The sequence below is a fragment of the Setaria italica genome, chromosome VIII (genome assembly GCF_000263155.2).
Source record: "Setaria italica strain Yugu1 chromosome VIII, Setaria_italica_v2.0, whole genome shotgun sequence".
In the NCBI taxonomy this organism is placed as follows: Eukaryota; Viridiplantae; Streptophyta; class Magnoliopsida; order Poales; family Poaceae; genus Setaria; species Setaria italica.
In genome coordinates, this window is record NC_028457.1 from 26959747 (window position 1) to 26977552 (window position 17806).

Consider the following 17806-nt stretch of genomic DNA (forward strand, 5'->3'; position numbering starts at 1 on the left):
TTAGCATTATTGGATGCAATGTCTCTTTTTTCTCTGCCATCTGCTTTGATTGGTTCATTTGATTCCTGTAAACTACTTAACTTCATACGATATACTACGTATGATCCTGTCAAAATGGATGGATGGAAAAAAGCAGTGCCAACAACTCCACCTTTTGCTGTCGCAGGATGGAGAAAGATTACGTTCATTTTAAATCGATCAGAACCTTTTGAAAATACATACATCCAACTTTTGGTTGTTTCTTTTAGACGGCAAAATATGGTTGTTGAACAACCTCTACGATTGCAATATTTTTTATAAAAAAATACATATTGCAGGTAAATTATTCTTCCACGTGTTCAATTCCCCACCTCCCAAGTTGCCCCGAACGCACAGTACCTCGCCCACTTACACGCGGGCCCCGCCCACATTATGAGCGCACCGCCCTGCTTTCCCACCCCCGCGGCCTTATCCCCCAGCCGAAAATGGACGCCACCACCGCCGCGGCCGCGAGGCGCCTCCCCCTCCCGCTCCGCGCGGCGCCGCCGCCGCGGTGCGCGGTCTCCGCGCGCTCCCGGCGAAGATCCGGGCCCGGGCGACGGGTCCGGGCCTCCCCGGCCCGCGCGTCGCTCGACCGCGCCGCGGTCCTGCTCGACGCCGCGGCGGTGGTGGCGGGCGGCGGGACCGGGTACTCGCAGGCGAGCTACTACACGTCGCTGGGGCTCTTCGTGCTCTCCGTGCCGGGGCTGTGGTCGCTCATCAAGCGCTCCGTCAAGTCCAAGGTCCGCAATCCATCCATTCCCACGCCTCTCCCCCTCTCCTGCATCCTTCAACTGCCTCCCAACTAGCTCGCGCCGCACGCGCGCTCGTCGCTGCTCCGAGCAAGCACACGCGCGTCGCCGGAGGGTGCGCGCGCGCACGAGTGCGCTGCGAGTGAGCAGGGCGCGTGCCGCGCACACGTGTGGGTGAGCCGTGCTCGTGCCACTCTTGCTTGCCAGTGATGCAGTAATTCCGCGTAGATGCATCCGTGCCTGTGGAAATTGGGTAATTCTGGTCCTTCTGAATGAGCTTATCTTGTCTCGAGAACTGTATGAGCTCCCTGGCGAGCGTGCACACGGATTCGAGCACGCGTGATTAGCTTCGATGCAGGCTTCGTTCTTCCTTCTTTTCGAAATGTGACTATTAGTGCTGTATGATGTGGATAGTGGTAGTGGAGTGGACTTGTTGTGTCGGCAAAAGAGGGCACCGTCTTCTTTCCTTCTTTGATTTCCATGGTCCAAGATGCCACCACCACTTCCCATAAGAACGGCACTGCATTGCATAATTAAAATTTCTTAGCTCTCCATGCAGCAAAGTTGTTTCACAATAGTTTAATAATGGCTAAGGTTTGGCTGCCACTTCAGAGGTTGATGTATTTTTTTATCGAACCTTTTTGTTTGGTTCTTAGCCAAAATTCAGCAGCACCTGTTGTCACATATGCCAAATTGGTGGATGCAGATTGTGCAAAAGACATTTGTCAAAGAGGGAGCGCAGTCGATGGCGCCAAATCAGGTGGCTGGAGAGATCCTGTCGTTCTTCACCCGCAACAATTTCACTGTCTCAGACCGCGGTGAGGTTATCACGTAAGTAGCATCGGATGTTTTATCCTAGTGTAGAAAGACTTTGATACCATCTGACAGGAGAAGTAGCAAACTGTATTATAGTATGGTGTGACAAAACTCTTGTGAATGCATATAACATAGTTTAATTCGTTTGCCAATCTAAATGGTGCTGCCAATTTGGAGCTTTGAGTTCATAGTGTCTCCACATTGGACACAATAATTGGTGTTCAAGGAACAAAATTGATCACACAAAATAAAATAACCCATAGTAGTAACACTTTACTTAGAAGTGCTAGAATTATAATGATGACTATAAAAATTGGAAGAATATGGCATATTTTCATCCTTTTCTCTTAATTAAATAGCTGCACAGTTCTAATGTAGCAGACTAACCGCGGTTCTGGTCACTGAGAATGCCTTGTAAATTGAAATATTTTTTGTATTTCTGGACAGCTTTGAGGGCACGATGGTACCAAGCAGAGGACAAGCGGCGTTGCTGACCTTCTGCACCTGCATTAGCCTCGGGAGCGTTGGGCTTGTTCTATCAATCGCTGTCCCAGAAGGTGGCAACAACTGGTTCTGGCTTATGACCCTAAGCCCCTTGGCGTATGTCTCTGCAACTCTCAGCTCCCAGCAATTCAGAATGAAACTTCCAGTGCAAATATAGTAACTATCCCTTCATGATGCTCCAGGGGAGTGTACTACTGGACAAAAGCGTCAAGGAAAGAAGAGATCAAGGTCAAGATGATCCTGTCCGATGATGGGAATGTATCTGAGATCCTTGTGCAAGGTGACGATGTCCAAGTTGAACAGATGAGGAAGGAACTCAAATTTAGCGAAAAGGGGATGATATATGTGAAGGGCATCTTTGAAACATGATAACCAGGAGTATGATTTCTGGAACCATAAATTGGTGACTAATCTTTGCCGTGGTGTGAACAGCGAAAACCAGGTGAGGGGATGCATATTCGACGGGCAAATCTGTACCTTGGCTTATAGAAAAGAACTGATCTTCGTACAGGATTTGATTGTTATGAGTGTTGCAAATGTGAGGATGGTTAATGTATAAACTTAACATTGTAAAAAAGTTGTGGAGAAACACGTTTTTGAGAATGAAAATAATAGTCCTTTTAGGGGAGAAAGAATTAACTGGAAATGTGGCTGCAACTTAAAAGTCACACGATCTCCAGTTTCGAGCTTGCTCTTCATGTTGTAGTGGGGAGGGTGGTATGTCATCCAATTGCTACCTGATACTTGGGTGTTGACTTCAACTATCCACATTGATTTTTGTGCTTACCTTGAATCTTCATCCTCTTCTCCATCTTTGAGATTGGTCTGTCACTGTCTTTCATATCTGGCGTGGTCAAGCCTCCCTGGCGGGTCAGGGTTGAGGGTTGTGAGATTTGGAATTTCGGCTATTAGGGTCAGTGAATGCAGTTTTTAAGATTTAGATGTTTAGAGGTATGGCCGAATATCGAAGGTTGACCTAGTGTTAGAGGCAGTTGGCTGGTGATGAGACAAAGGTGCAGCTAGCCGGGGTTGAGGTGGGGGAGGATGGTCTTGCAACAGGAGCCATCGGAGATGGGAGGAGGAAGGCTGGATTGGGGCCTTGGGGATGCTGAAGTTCTCCTCGGGCTTCATGGACATGGCTGGACAAAGAAGAAGGTGGTCGGAGGAAGGAGGCACGAGGTAGACGAATGAAGGAGAAGCCCTTAGTGAAATGTTTAACAAAAACTCGTATGGGGCCTAAAATTCTGGTGTTAGATAATAGAGGTAAACGCTCAGGTCGGAACTAATGGACCCTATTGAATTTTGCCTTTTTGAAATCAAGATAATGTTGGTTTTGAGGCTTTGTTTTGATCTTTTTCTTGCTTGTTTGATGTAAAGCGACTGCTGCTGTTATAATATAAAATGGCATGTTCTTGTAAGGTACTATCTTTGGTCCTAAATATAAAATTTTGTATTTAGCTTATCTCAAGTTAAACTTTTCTATTTGAACCATGAGGAGCTGGAATTTGTATAAATTTATAATATAAAGTTAATATTACTGTATTCGTATCGAGAAAGCCTTTCATAACATACGATTATTTTTAATCAGAGTTTAGAGATAATGTAGTTTTCTCTTTGCCACCATTAAATCAGAGTGTAGTGAGAATTTTACGGTCGGATTCCGTCCATGGAGGGGAGAAGCAGATATGTGCTAAATAATCCAGAGAACAATGGGCACCTCTTTAGCCTCCTGCTTGGCCTTGGCATCATGCTCCACCGTTGCCTACGGCTTCCACGCTAATTTTCACAATGTTTTGTTTAAAACTTCGGCGAATTTCAATATGATTCCATTTTCACTAAATAGGATGTCAGCACGTAACAAAGAAATAAAAGAAGAAAAAGAAAAAAAAAATCGGTCGACCGCGGACTCTCTTGCGCATATTTCATTGGAAGCACTATTTCAATAAATTTGATACTCCCTTGCTCATATCTTACTCTTGGAAGCACGAAGGTAAATCTCCGCATTGGGATTTGGCCTTAGAGCCACCTGTATATTTTTTTTAGTGAAATCAATGGTCAGTTCCACTTCCACAGCTTTGAGATTCGTCCGAAATTTTATGAACTAGATTTTATTTTCCTCAGAATCTCAAAGCCCAATTTGTGAACTCACTGGTGACTGCATCCGAAGTGGATCTAAAGCCTTGTTTAGTTCCCAATTTGGGAGTGGCAAAATTAGCATTTTGTCATAAATGCGTAACTGTAGCGTTTCGTTTGTATTTGTGAATTATTGTTCAAATATTAACTAATTAGGCTCAAAAGATTCGTCTCGTAAAGTACAACAAAATTGTGCAATTAGTTTTTGATTTCGTCTACATTTAGTACTCCATGCATGTACCGCAAGTTTGATGTGATGGGAATCTTCTTTTTGCATAGTGTCATGACCTAAATAAAAGAGCAACGTACACACGTTCCACTGCACATGGGCCATGAAGGGATGGTCCCACATGTCACGGACACTTCTCGTACCCGTCGCTCATCCCTGAAGGAAACCCCGAAGTCAAAGCCAGGCCTCCGTCAATGACAGGTGGCCCCTGCAGTCCAACTTGACTCCAGGCAAGTCGTCCACTGACACCCCGGCCCGCACGGATGCCTGGCCCACCTGTCAGCCATCGCGTCCGCATCCGCATCCGCCAGAATTCCCCGTCGTACCCGTGACGCTTCCCATTCCCACCCGCACTCCCCACTCCAGATCTCCTCGTCCTCTCCGTCTCCGTCGTCTTCCTCCCCTCCGGCCTGCCAATGCCTCCCAAATCCTAGCCCACCCGCCGCAAAACCCTACATCCGGCCGCCACCGGCATGGACCCCTCCGGATCCGCGTCCCGCCAGGGCCGCCTCCTCATCTCGCCGTCGCTTTCCACCCCGACCTTCTCCACCCGCTCCGCCTCGCAGTCCCCGGCCGCGAACCCCGCGCCGCAGCACCACCACGAGCGCCGCAACTCCACCTCCTCCCCGAAGCCCCTCGTTCCCTTCCCCTCCTCCTCCGCCGGCACCTACAGGCCCCGCTCCTCCACGGGCGGCGGCGCGGGGCCCCGCGGCGCCGCGGCGTCGGCCTCTTCCGCCGCCTCGGGCGCGGCGTTCGCCCACAACGCGCGCCTCGCGGCCGCGCTGGTCCCCGCTGCGGCCTTCCTCCTCGACCTCGGCGGGCTCCCCGTCTTCGCCGTCCTCGCCATCGGCCTCGCCGCGTCCTACCTCCTCGACGCGCTCCAGCTGCGCCAGGGCGCCTTCTTCACCGTCTGGGCGTCGCTGATCGCTGCCGACGTCGCCTTCTTCTTCTCCGCCTCCCTCTCCTCCGCGGCCGCCGCCTCCCTGCCGCTCACCGCCCTCGCCCTGCTCCTCTGCGCCCAGACCTCCTTCCTCATCGGCGTCTGGGCGTCGCTGCAGTTCCGATGGATCCAGCTCGAGAACCCCACCATCGTGGCCGCGCTGGAGCGGCTGCTCTTCGCGTGTGTGCCCATTGCTGCTCCTGCGCTCTTCACATGGGCTCTCGTGTCCGCGGTCGGCATGGCTAATGCGTCCTACTACTTTGCCGCGTTCTGCATGGTGTTCTACTGGCTGTTCTCCATACCCCGACCGTCCAGCTTCAACAACCGGAAGCAGGACGCTCCGATGCAGGACAGTGATGGCATTCTGGGTCCCTTGGAGAGCTGTGTGCATTCCTTGTATCTGCTGTTTGTGCCAGTGTTGTTCCATGCTGCATCCCATCATGCCACACTCTTCACATCGTGGGGCAGTGTGTGTGAACTGCTGCTGCTGTTCTTCATACCGTTCTTGTTCCAGCTCTATGCGTCCACCCGGGGTGCGCTGTGGTGGATCACCAGGGATGCCCACACAATGGATCAGATAAGGATCGCGAATGGGTTGGTTGCACTGGTTGTGGTGGTGCTGTGCCTTGAGGTGCGAGTTGTATTCCACTCATTTGGAAGGTACATCCATGCTCCACCACCACTGAATTACCTGCTTGTCACGGTCACAATGCTTGGTGGCGCTTTGGGCCTTGCAGCACATGCTGCGGGCAAGGTTGGAGATGCGGCCAGCTCAGCGGCCTTTACAGTGTTGGCAGTGCTAGTCAGTGGAGCAGGAGCTGTAGTCATTGGATTCCCTATTATGGTATGTTACGGCCTCCTTTATAATGACTATATCTACAATTGTGAAGTTTTTTACCAACATTACCAGTGCCTAAATGCGTTTTCTAGTATTGGCTTAAAAAAAATTCCTCAATAATGTTGAAATTTTTTGAACTTGTTATGTTAACACTAAAGCATTTTGATTTCTTTGAACTTGTTATCATAACACTACTACATGTTGAATTTTGAACTTGTTATCTTATTAATTTACTATTGCCATTGCAATCTGTTTTTCATTTGTGTCTCATTTGGTACAATATAAACACTGTACACTTTAAACCGTTTTATGTGATGCCATCATGTATTTGCTATTTGGCTTAGGCTATTTGTACAATATTCTTATGTTTGATCGGTGCCTTATCCACTTTTCCAGCAATAGCTTTTAGAAGTACAGATCAGAATAATCCTTTTAGATCAATCTTGCAGTACTTTGTTGATCTAATGAAATAGTTAGGTTTGGATCATCATTGATAGTTCCAACAACCAAACTTAAGCAAGACAACTTTTTGAAGCTTTTCCTAGATTATGGTACTTTGTAATACAATGTTTTGACATGAATAAAATAAAAAGAATCTTGAGGGGATCAGTGGCATGTTGTGGACTAATTGCAGTATAGGAAATATAGTCACCCAAATTTTAGTGGAAGTAAACTGTGATATTGTATTGCAATACATAACCTCTAATAGTACTTGACCACTGCTGCTGGTAGATGCTGATGAATTATGAACTACATTTTTTTTTGAACCTGTGGTCCCTGTTTATTTTTGTCCTGACTGGTGCTTTTTTTGTTTGAAATGCTGTAGCTGAGTACCTGAATACTTACACCCTAATAATCTCCCCACTCGCCATGTCATCCTCCAGACGTCCACCACAATATGTTCAATGATGTTGCTTAGTACTTGAATCATGGTTGTGATGATGCTAGTGAGTTTCTTGGCTGGGGACTGGGGTCATGATTTTTGAAATGCTGCAGGGTTGCCAATTGCTTCAAAAGTTACTTAGATCATATAAAATATCTATTGCAGAAATACTGCTAATTATACTGAGTTATGATGTATGTTGTAGTACAAGCGTATATGATTTCTATAAAAGCAGGGGTAAGCCTTTATCGGATAAAGGATATATGTTGTTAAAGTAGATAGTTATTTGCTTGATGATATTTGCCTCTGCTGTAGGAGTTTAAATTGGCACTCAAAATTTTAGAGTAAAACACGTTGAAGAACAATATGAGTATCTGGCAATCACTTAGGATTGTGAAATAGCAGTATTTCGGTGAGTACCTTTGCACAGTGAGTTATAGGATGGGTTGGTCTCATTGGAGACATAAAAGCATAAGCTAACCATCATCTAGCAGGGGCAATGACATCAATGCATCTCTTGTGGCAACCAATTTAACCTATTGTCCAATGTTAGAGTGACGTGCCATTGAATTTGACAGGCAACCTGTCCTTTTGCAAAATTTTTCTAACCAGTTATTTATTGTTTGCACGTAAACAGATATTTGTGTAAGACCACACTTAGTGTTTTCCTTTTTGCTAATTCTTTTGCAGTTCCTTCCACTGCCGATGATTTCTGGTTATTATGTTGCAAGGTTCTTTACTAAGAAAAGCTTGTCATCATACTTCACCTTTGTGGCAATTGGAAGCTTGATGGTCCTTTGGTTCGTGGTGCACAATTATTGGGATCTGAATATTTGGATTGCTGGCATGCCATTGAAGTCCTTCACTAAGTATGTTGTTGCAGCTGTCATCATGGCAATGGCTGTTCCTGGTTTGGCACATCTCCCAACAAAACTTCGCTTTCTTCTGGAACTTGGTCTTATTGGTCATACATTGTTGCTATGCAACATCGAGAACCGATTGTTCAACTATGCCTCCATGTATTACTTTGGATTAGAAGAGGATATCATCTATCCTAGTTATATGGTTTTGATTACAACCTTTTTGGGCTTGGCTATTGTAAGAAGATTATATGTTGATCAGAGAGTTGGGCCCAAAGCTGCTTGGATCTTGACTTGTCTATATTCATCGAAACTATCAATGTTGTTTATGACATCAAGATCAGTTATATGGGTTTCAGCTGTTTTGCTACTTGCCGTTACTCCCCCTTTACTTCTTTACAGGTATTTACTGCAACTCTAGTATTCTGATTGGATCAGCAATATAATTTTGTTGTGTTGTATTAAACTATCAATCAGAGTGCTGCTAATTTCATGTAAGTTGATAAAATCTTATTGCTTGTGAGTTTTAGAGACAAGTCCAAAGGGGCTGCTAGGATGAAGGTCTGGCAAGCTTATTTCCATGCGTCTGTCGTAGCATTTTCTGCCTGGCTCTGCCGGGAAACAATTTTTGAAGCTTTGCAGTGGTGGAATGGAAGACCTCCTTCAGATGGTCTGCTACTGGGTTCATATATTCTGTTGACAGGAGTCGCTTGCATCCCGATAGTCGTTCTCCACTTCCCTCATGTTCAGGTAGTTGATATCCTATCTGTTATGGTTAAAAAGATTGATCATCTTCATAGTGCATCTTACATGTTGAGACATTGCAATCTGGTTGTTCAAACTTATCTTTTTTCCGTGGCAATTTTATTAACTTAGCGTAGTCAAATTAAATTTTTAGTTTAGTTTATGGGATTCATTCTGAACTTTGAACTGAAACATAGCCTAATGGTTTCAAGATGCATATGAGCTCTGACATTATTTTGTTGCCCTCAAAGAGAATGAAAATCCTTCCACGCGATGAAATCTTTGACTGATCAATTCAATTCAAATGATCAGCAAGTGACCTTCATGATGCTGAAAGATATTTGTCACTTGAAACAGCTGTAATGCATGCACAAACATATAATTATGGATTTTTTGGCACCATTTTAAAATTTGAACTTTTAGGATTATCTTTGGGATTTTAATTATGTAGTTCTCACCTGTTGGTTTTGCTTCTTTAACCAAACATAAGAAATAGCCCCTATAGCTTCTGATTTTATCGAGAGGTGGTGTTATCGAGTCATTTCCATATATTTCTGATGCCAGTCAAGGAAAAGCAAGTGGCCCTTTGTTTTTGTAACTGAATGTGGTTCCTCTTTACCCCAAGAAAGTTAAATATTGAATCATACCTCTCGTTTAATACTGTGTTTTCTCTCATGCTACTGTTTGCTCTATACCTGTCTACATCTTGCAAATTCTTTTGGCGCTGCACTAATTGATTACATTTCACTATGTCCTTGCAGTCAGCAAAGAGATTCCTGGTCCTTGTTGTGGCTACAGGCCTTCTCTTTGTTATTATGCAGCCTCCTATTAAGCTATCATGGGTATACCGGTCAGAATTGATCACAGCAGCACATTTATCTGATGATGACACTTCAATATATGGGTTTGTAGCATCAAAGCCCACGTGGCCATCATGGCTGCTCATCGCAACTGTGGTACTTACATTAGCAGCAGTTACATCCATCATCCCAGTGAAGTATGTTGTTGAGTTGAGGGCTTTGTATGCAGTGGCAGTTGGGGTTACACTAGGCATCTACATATCTGTCCAGTACTTCTTCCAGGCAGTTGTTCTGTATCCTCTTCTTGTTGCAACAATTGTCTCTGCGGCAGTCTTTGTTGTATTCACACATCTCCCTTCTGAATCCAGCACAAGGGTTTTGCCATGGGTGTTCTCTTTCTTGGTAGCTTTGTTCCCAGTCACCTATCTGCTTGAAGGACAATTAAGAGCCAAAAGTTTTGCAGATGAGGATGAAGCAGAGAAGTTCACCAACATGTTGGCTATAGAAGGGGCAAGAATGTCACTTTTGGGTCTCTATGCTGCTATTTTCATGATCATTGCATTAGAAATTAAGTTTGAACTGGCTTTGCTACTGCGCGACAAGGCTGCGGACAGGGGTGTTACACATGGCCCATCTAGTCGGAGCTCTGCCTTCCCACCCAAAGCAAGGCTGCTCCAGCAACGAAGAGCTCATGCTGCACCAACATTCACCATCAAGAGATTAGCAGCTGAGGCAGCTTGGATGCCTGCAATTGGCAATGTGTCTACTGTGCTGTGCTTCATTATCTGCCTTGTTCTCAATATAACACTTACTGGTGGCTCGAACCGTGCTATCTTCTTCCTAGCACCCATCCTCCTGCTTTTGAACCAGGATTCAGATATCTTTGCAGGATTTGGTGACAGGCAGCGCTATTTCCCTGTAACAATTTCCATTTCCGGATATTTGCTATTGACAGCATTGTATAGGATATGGGAGGAGACTTGGCCTGGCAATGGAGGATGGGCTCTTGATATTGGGGGCCCAGGCTGGCTATTCGCTGTGAAAAATGTAGCTCTTCTTGTTCTGACATTGCCAAATCACATACTCTTCAACCGCTTCATGTGGGATTATGTCAGACAGACAGATGCGAAGCTACTGTTGACGCTACCTCTCAACTTGCCCTCGATTATAATGACAGACATACTTACTATTCGGGTGTTAGGATTGCTAGGAGCTATGTACTCTCTTGCCCAGTACCTGATATCAAGGCGGATAAGAATCGCTGGGATGAAATACATTTAAAATAGGATATTTAACTTTTTGAGGTAAATCGTGTACGCTGTCTCAATTGCTATCAATAGTCTCCATTTTCCTGAAGCATCCTTTCAATGCATTGCTTGCAGGCATTGAGCCTTTGGACAGAGACATCTTTGCCTGGTTGGCTTGGAGGAAAAATTGCGCCATGCAGCAGAGAGAAGCAAGGGTCGAATGACTTCACCGAATGATCTGTATACTCAGTGTACCCGAAACCGAAAGGTGCTGGAGCACTAGCATAATTGCACATACGATACCATCACCTTGGGCCATTTACTTTGAACATTTGATGGTGTGACATTTTGCGATATGCTTTTTGACAAGCCTGAGAAAAGGACTTTGTACATCTTGGTAGCTTCTTTCTTGTCTAAATGATCTGGTCAGATAATCCAGAATTGCATGACATGCCAGTGTTTCCATATCGCTACCGGGTTTTGTTTGCTGCAGAAAGCCAGAAACATTTGGTTCTACCTCATGAGCTAGCTTTTCCGATCCATGTCGAATAGGGCTCGCATAAGGCCAGCTCCAGTGTGGAGCAAAATCGATGTTTGAGCGGATAAAACCGAACATAGCACGCAGCGAGAGTCGACCTGGCAGCTCCAGTGCTGGTTCGGTTGGTTCTGACGACAGAAGTCGAATGCAGCTAGCGTTCGCTCCCTGCGGTGGGAACACCGATTCATGGGGGCCCACATACGAGGAAAACATTCCTCAATCATAGTGGCGTCTTCCCCTCCCGCGAAGCGTTGGAACTGTCCGCGCCGCTTTCTCCTGATCCCCTTCCTTTCTCTTCTCTCTCCCTCCAAATCCGGTGATGGATCAAGAAATTAGGCTATTGAGAAGAGCAGATCAGGTTGAGCCGCAGCAGATCCAAGCAAAATCGGGTCCGGAACGGTGCTCGTGGAGGCTCGCGCTTGGCGCTAATGCAGGCCGGCGCACAGGACGTGGATGGCCGCCTGCCCGCCTGGTGCCTGCGGATGGCGACGTTGTCGGCGGCCGGCGCCGAGGGAAGACGGAGGGTGGCGGTTGATGTGGTGGTGATTGCCGGCCGCGGCGGATCCGCACTCCATGCTGCTCTACTCCTGCTGGCCGTCCCCGTCGCCGCTTTCTTCCAAAGCCGGCACCTCCGTGCCTTCGCTCGGTGGGTGAAGGCAACGACCATCAGCCTGATATGCTATTTTGTTCCGTTGAGTTCGAACTCTAACCGGAGTTAGATTTCTGTTCTGACACACAAAGGTCGCCTCTCACAGTGTGCTCAGTTCGATTTTTTGGGCTGGAAATCGATTTTGGAGCAACACTGGAGCTGCTCTAACATGTTTGGAGTTCGATATGTTTGCCTTCTCCGCTTTCTTTGTTCCAACCAAAATAATCTCCCCTGTTCATCCATCGATTTCTTTGTCATCCTCCGATCTTTGTGCTCTGCTTTGTTGCTCGATGCACTCGATTTTCCTTGACATAATGATTCAGCACCAGACGCCCAAGGTCCTGCAGCGGCGGTGCCTCCCTTCCTCCGGGTTCGCCGGATCTGGAGGCCCTATCCTCTTCCTCCGCCGGCGCTTGGTGCTGGTTCTGCTCATGGATTTGGAAGCTCCGTTTGGTCCCTGGCCTGGCACTTCAACTCACATCTTTCAGGAAGATGCCCGGATCGAAGGATCCCGGATGGCTCGTATCCGCAATCTACTAAGAACAGGAGGCGGCGGCGGGAGCTTTTCCTGTCAACTGATCTGCAAAATTGGAGGAAGAAGAAACCAAAACTCAACTCTCAACTGCAATCAATTGAAGAAAGTATTCTTAAACTGCAGAGTCTTCCTCCTAATCTTCAGAATCAATCTTTACAAAGAGACCTAATCCAACAACATCAAGTGATCCTGGACAAACAAGCGGAATTTCATAAGCAGAGATACAAAAAGAGTTGGGTTACTGAGGGGGATAGAAACGCACACTTCTTTCAGCAGGCCATCCTTAAGAGGGAGAGAAGAAACAGGATTCTTTTCCTTGCAGATGAGTTTGGGAATCCTTTGACAACTCAAGATCAGATTGACACATGTTTCAACAACTACTTCAAGAATCTGTTCACAAGCCAGGTTGATCATCAACAGTTGAATATCTTACCTCAACAGAATAGGGTACAAGAAGATTTCAGTAGTGACTTAACAAGTTCCATTCCTGACAAAGCTGAGTTATGGGGTATTCTGAAGAATATGAAGAAGGATGCAGCCCCTGGTCCAGATGGATTTAATGCAGCTTTCTATAGAGTTTCTTGGGACTGGCTTGGTGATGATGTAGTCAATCTGGTTCAGAATTTTTATCGCACAGGTATGCTTCCACATGAACTTAACAAACTTTTATTGTTCTTATTCCCACAAAAAATACTACTGAGCTTCCTCAAGATTTCAGACCTATTAGTCTTTGCAATGTTATTTACAAGATCATTGCTAAAAGCTTAGCTGATAGAATTAAGCCTTTTCTTCCTAACAAAGTGCATTTATCTCAGTCAGCTTTCATTCCTGGTAGACATATTTCTTCTAATATTATTATTGCCCAGGAAATTACTCACTCTTTTGGTCTCACTTCTTGGAATCATAAAGGCTTCCTTCTTAAGATTGATTTAGCTAAGGCTTTTGATAGAATTGAGTGGAACTTTATTACTAATGCCATGCTTAGAATTGGTTTGCCTTTGCAGATTGTAAATCTAACCAGAACTTGTATATCTACTCTTGATTTCTCTGTTCTTGTCAATGGTCAACCTTCCTCTTCTTTTCTTTCCCAGAGAGGGATTAGACAAGGCTGCCCCTTATCTCCATATCTTTTGCATTGGCCATCAATGAGCTCTCTCTCCCACTTCAAATGGCCTTACAAAACAACCATCTCTTTGGGATTTCCCTTGGCCAAAATTATCCTCCCATTCACTCTTTGTTGTTTGCTGATGACCTGCTTACCTGTGGCAAAGCCACTAGTGTTGAGGCTTCCCAAATCAGGCTTATTCTTTATAGTTTCTGCCAAGCCTCTGGTCAGACTCCTAATTGGGCCAAATCCTCAATTCTTTTCAGTAAAAACGTTGATGTCTGCACTAAGCAGGAGATCCGGAATCTTTTTCTTGTTCCTATGATGACCTCTTAGATCACTCATTTGGGTCATCCTACCATTTTCTCCTACAAAGACAGATGTCAAGCTTACAACTTCATCTTTAATAAGTTCAGAGCTAAATTTACTGGTATCAAGGCTAATAAACTTAATCATGCTGGTGGAATTACTTATATTAATTCTGTGTTGGCTTCCATTCCTATCAACTACATGCAGAATATTTTATTTTCCAGAAGTTTTACAGAGAAGATAAATTCCATCCTTAGACGTTTCTGGTGGCAGGGTGTTCAAGTGAAAGATTCTTCTAAACCTTTTTACTTCAGGTCTTGGGATGATATTTACCAACCAAAGTGTGTTGGTGGTTTGGGTATTAGAAATCTTTACACTGTCAACAAGAGCTTAGTTTTACATTCTGCATGGTTAATTGTTTCTAATAAAGATCCTTTTCTTTCTTCTGTTCTTAAAGCTAAATATTTTCCTAACACTAGCTTTTGGAGAGCTGCTTGTCACGGTACCAGGTCTGCTTTTTGGTCTTCTGTTATGCAGGTTAAATATCATCTTCAGGAGCAGTGTGTGGTGCAGATTCACCAAGGTAATTCCAATATTTGGACAGACCCTTGGTGTGAGAATTGGGAAAATATCCACACCCATTTAAAAAATCCTCATATCCATAGACAACTTCCGAACTTAGTTTCTGACTTATGGAATCAGAAGCAATCTTCTTGGAATCGTATTCTGATTAATTCCACCTTCCAACATCAAGCTGTTGACTCTATCCTTCAGGTTCACAAAGTTTCTTCTAGTTCTGTTGATCAGCTCTGTTGGAAACATTCAATCCAAGGTACTTGCTCTACCAAGGAAGTTTATAAGTACCTCTCTATTCAAAACACTCATTCTCTGCCTAGTCACGGACCTAGCTCTATCTCTTCGGCTGCTCTTTCAATTCTTATAGGATCTGGAATCATAAAATTATGCCTCGCATCAAAGCTTTCTGTTGGAGACTAATTAGACATTGTCTTGCTACTGGGCATAGAGCTGCTACTCTCAGACCTGCAAGATCTGTGGTTCTGATGAAACTGAGTTTCATATGTTTTTTGAGTGTGATTTTGCTAGAGCTGTTTGGTTTTCTGCAACAATGCCTTTGAGAACTGATCGTCTTACTCCGGAACCTGATGCCTGCACTCTATCTTTTATCTTAACAAACAACTTTTCAGATGATATTTTGCAGGAAATCTTCACTAGACTATGGTACCTTTGGAAAGCAAGGAATGATTTCAGGTTCAACAAGAAATGGTCTGTGAGCAGACTAAATCATGAGGTCCAGGCAGACATTGCCACGTCCATTCTGTATACCTCTCATGCAAGTTCTAATAGGAATATGACTTCTTTGAGTTCTGCTCCAACTAATGTCAATGGTTCTACTTTTCCTGTTGTGGTCCCTTCTTTATTGCTGATGCAGGATTTATCAAATTGCCAATATTGGCAGTCTTTTGTTTTTGCATATGCAGATGCAACTCTCCAACCTGATGGCCAAGGAAGTAGCTCAAGAATTGCTGGACTGGGGGTTCTAGTTGATCTTAGATCTACTAGTATCTCTTGTTGTTTGCAGGTACTTGGATCTGTCAGGGTAGATTCAGTGGTGATGGCAGGGCTGGCTGCTCTCCTTTTGGCGGCAAAATTTCTTTCCGTGTTGCAGATTCAATCTGAAGGAATTGGTTCTGATTGCCTTCAGGCAGTCAGACTGCTCCACATGGCACCCTTGGACTCACCATGGAAGCTTCATCCATGGATCTCTCATTTTCAGGATCTTGGCTCACGAGATGCTTTGCAAGTGACCAAAATCTCTAGAGCCCAAAATGAGGCAGCGCATCAACTAGCAGTTAGAGCTAGAAATGTTTTTTTCTCATAGGCTATTTCATCCTGTGTACAAATTCTCTCCATGGTCATGGCTGTGCTGTTCTTGCAGCACTCCATTCTGTAGCTTGGGGCCATCTGACCCTTCTTCATGTACATTGCTTTTAATGTTGAATGAAGTCCTTTATAAAAAAAAAACCTCCAAACATGAGTCGAATTCAGCCAAATAAACAATAATTTCCTGCACATGTCGAAGCAGGTGCAGAGGTGCTCGCCTGAGCCTACGCGCAGGGGGTTTCGACTGTTTTTTTACGCGAAGTGGCCCACTAACCGACGTCTACACAGCAGGTACCAAACCAAAATTTTGTTCGCTTTGGTGAATAGCTGTGGTCAACGCAGCACTGGAACTGCCCTAAGACTTATAACCTCGTGGCTGTATTTGTTGTTCTGCATCCTAAACCTGAAGCGAGAGCTTGAAATGGCTGATAGCATGATATACGTTGAATCGTACTGACAGTAAGCATTCTCCTTTGCGCTACTGCTGCAGCTGCTCGACTGCAAGCCCAAGCAGCTGCAACCTCAACTGCAGGACAAGTAAATAAAGAGAGATCTAACAGTTATGCACATATTATTTTTTAAGAAAAAATAGTTTGCATAGTCAACAAACAGCCTGGATGCAATAGCTGTTGATGGCAGTGCACAGTCAACAAACAACCTGGCTGCAATAGCTTTTGATGGTAGCTGCACTGAAACTGTTCCGAGCAATCTGAAAAATTAGACCTACTGTCTTTTTTCATCGAAAGTTCACAAAAATTAGAAGAAAATCAAACAGAACAATTTAGGCGATGTAGTGTTAATAATTTACACGAAAGTATATGTACACCGATGTACGTAGACTAATTGGGAAGATGCTTAGCTTACACCAGGAATTATGATTAACTCGCACAAAACTGGACAGATGTAACTCTCCTAACTGACTAAACTAGGTAAACACAGATCTGATGGTTTATATGTCTTTTCTATTAGCACTTGCAGTAATAGCACTAGCACTAATAAATTAGCAAATAATAAATAGCACTAGTAAAGTAATGCTATCTCGCTTTGACTCCCGATGTAGAAATTTGGTAATGGAAATGACAGAGGATTTTCCTATCCATTCCTTTCCGTTTTCATCCCTATCTGAACCCACTTATTCTATTAGAGAGTGGGACGATTCAAATAATTTTGAAATGTGTATTTTTTTTATATTTTTACATGTATCTTGATCCACGTACATAATACATATATATAAATTAGATATCCTAGCACCTAACACGAATTTTAAGCCATATAGATTTTGAGCTATATGGAATAACCTGGCTTGTGGGAAAACGTAACTCGTACAACCCATTTTCCTATTCGGCAAGCGTCTTTTATCTCACCAAACGCGCCTAGCGCCCACACGGACTAACGGGGCAACGGGAGAGGCAAGCACTCGCCCGCGGCAGACAGCCATGACGCCATCGCACTTCCGCCATGTAATATTCCAAAATTTGTAATATTTTGTACGAGTGAAAATTTGCAAAAATTTAAAACTTTTTGTTTGAATCGTGTGCTCATTTTAAAAGCTAGATCTTTCTCTCTTGCCCTAAATTCCATTTCAAAAATATGTGTGGCATGATTTGGATCTTTTTGGATTTTAATTGGAGTTCATGTCTGAGTGAAAATTCAAAATTCAAACCAAATTTACACCTAAATCTAAACCTAAATAAAAACAAAACCTAATCTAACTTGCCAGCCCGTTAACCACCTGTCCTAGCCGCGCGACGCCGTGCTCTGCCTTGGCCCAGCCGGCCGCCAGGCCGCCCGTGCCCGCTCGCCCTCACCCGCGCTCGCGCTTGCGTGGCTCCGCTCGCCAGCCCGCCTCACCTGGTCGCACCGCACGTGCCCGTGCAGCCCAACAGCGTTGGCCGGCCCGCTGGCCCGCTCACTCCCTTCCTCTCGCCGCCACCGAGGCCCACCAGTCAGCCCCAGCGCGCCCTGTTCCACCTTCGCCTACCTCCCGCCGTACCAGCACGCATG

The 17806-nt window shown here is 44.9% G+C and overlaps 3 protein-coding genes across 4 annotated transcripts; all 3 read left to right on the plus strand.

The window, feature by feature from the left end:
- Window positions 1-449: 449 nt before the first annotated feature.
- On the plus strand, window positions 450-2851 carry LOC101755505 (protein COFACTOR ASSEMBLY OF COMPLEX C SUBUNIT B CCB1, chloroplastic). Its single transcript, XM_004979324.3, has 4 exons — window positions 450-761; window positions 1477-1601; window positions 2034-2186; window positions 2273-2851. The coding sequence occupies exons 1-4, from the start codon at window positions 465-467 to the stop codon at window positions 2457-2459; spliced, it is 762 nt and encodes a 253-aa protein (XP_004979381.1). The 5' UTR covers window positions 450-464; the 3' UTR covers window positions 2460-2851.
- A 1928-nt stretch (window positions 2852-4779) lies between these two features.
- Window positions 4780-11229, plus strand: LOC101755915. Of its 2 annotated transcripts, none has more exons than XM_022829228.1 (5): window positions 4780-6236; window positions 7804-8375; window positions 8498-8723; window positions 9479-10821; window positions 10900-11229. In XM_022829228.1, exons 1-4 carry the CDS (start codon window positions 4926-4928, stop codon window positions 10796-10798), a joined length of 3429 nt encoding a protein of 1142 aa, XP_022684963.1. In that variant the 5' UTR covers window positions 4780-4925; the 3' UTR covers window positions 10799-10821; window positions 10900-11229. The 2 variants fall into 2 exon arrangements, with proteins under 2 accessions (XP_022684963.1, XP_012703831.1); XM_012848377.3 differs by having other exon boundaries at window positions 4781-6236; window positions 8504-8723.
- Window positions 11230-12265: 1036 nt separating this feature from the next.
- On the plus strand, window positions 12266-15932 carry LOC101756320. Its single transcript, XM_004979326.3, has 2 exons — window positions 12266-13123; window positions 15106-15932. Exons 1-2 carry the CDS (start codon window positions 13009-13011, stop codon window positions 15798-15800), a joined length of 810 nt encoding a protein of 269 aa, XP_004979383.1. The 5' UTR covers window positions 12266-13008; the 3' UTR covers window positions 15801-15932.
- The last annotated feature ends 1874 nt before the right edge of the window (window positions 15933-17806 follow it).

Excerpts from the sequence above, each read along its gene's own strand:
- LOC101755505 (XM_004979324.3), top strand. The coding sequence starts at position 465 with ATGGACGCCACCACCGCCGCGGCCGCGAGGCGCCTCCCCCTCCCGCTC. Across the intron at positions 762-1,476 it reads AGCGCTCCGTCAAGTCCAAG|ATTGTGCAAAAGACATTTGT; the intron begins GTCCGCAATCCA and ends TGGTGGATGCAG. Across the intron at positions 2,187-2,272 it reads ATGACCCTAAGCCCCTTGGC|GGGAGTGTACTACTGGACAA; the intron begins GTATGTCTCTGC and ends ATGATGCTCCAG.
- LOC101755915 (XM_022829228.1), top strand. The coding sequence starts at position 4,926 with ATGGACCCCTCCGGATCCGCGTCCCGCCAGGGCCGCCTCCTCATCTCG. Across the intron at positions 8,376-8,497 it reads CCCCCTTTACTTCTTTACAG|TTTTAGAGACAAGTCCAAAG; the intron begins GTATTTACTGCA and ends ATTGCTTGTGAG. Across the intron at positions 8,724-9,478 it reads TCCACTTCCCTCATGTTCAG|TCAGCAAAGAGATTCCTGGT; the intron begins GTAGTTGATATC and ends ATGTCCTTGCAG.
- LOC101756320 (XM_004979326.3), top strand. The coding sequence starts at position 13,009 with ATGAAGAAGGATGCAGCCCCTGGTCCAGATGGATTTAATGCAGCTTTC. Across the intron at positions 13,124-15,105 it reads TCAGAATTTTTATCGCACAG|ATGATATTTTGCAGGAAATC; the intron begins GTATGCTTCCAC and ends ACAACTTTTCAG.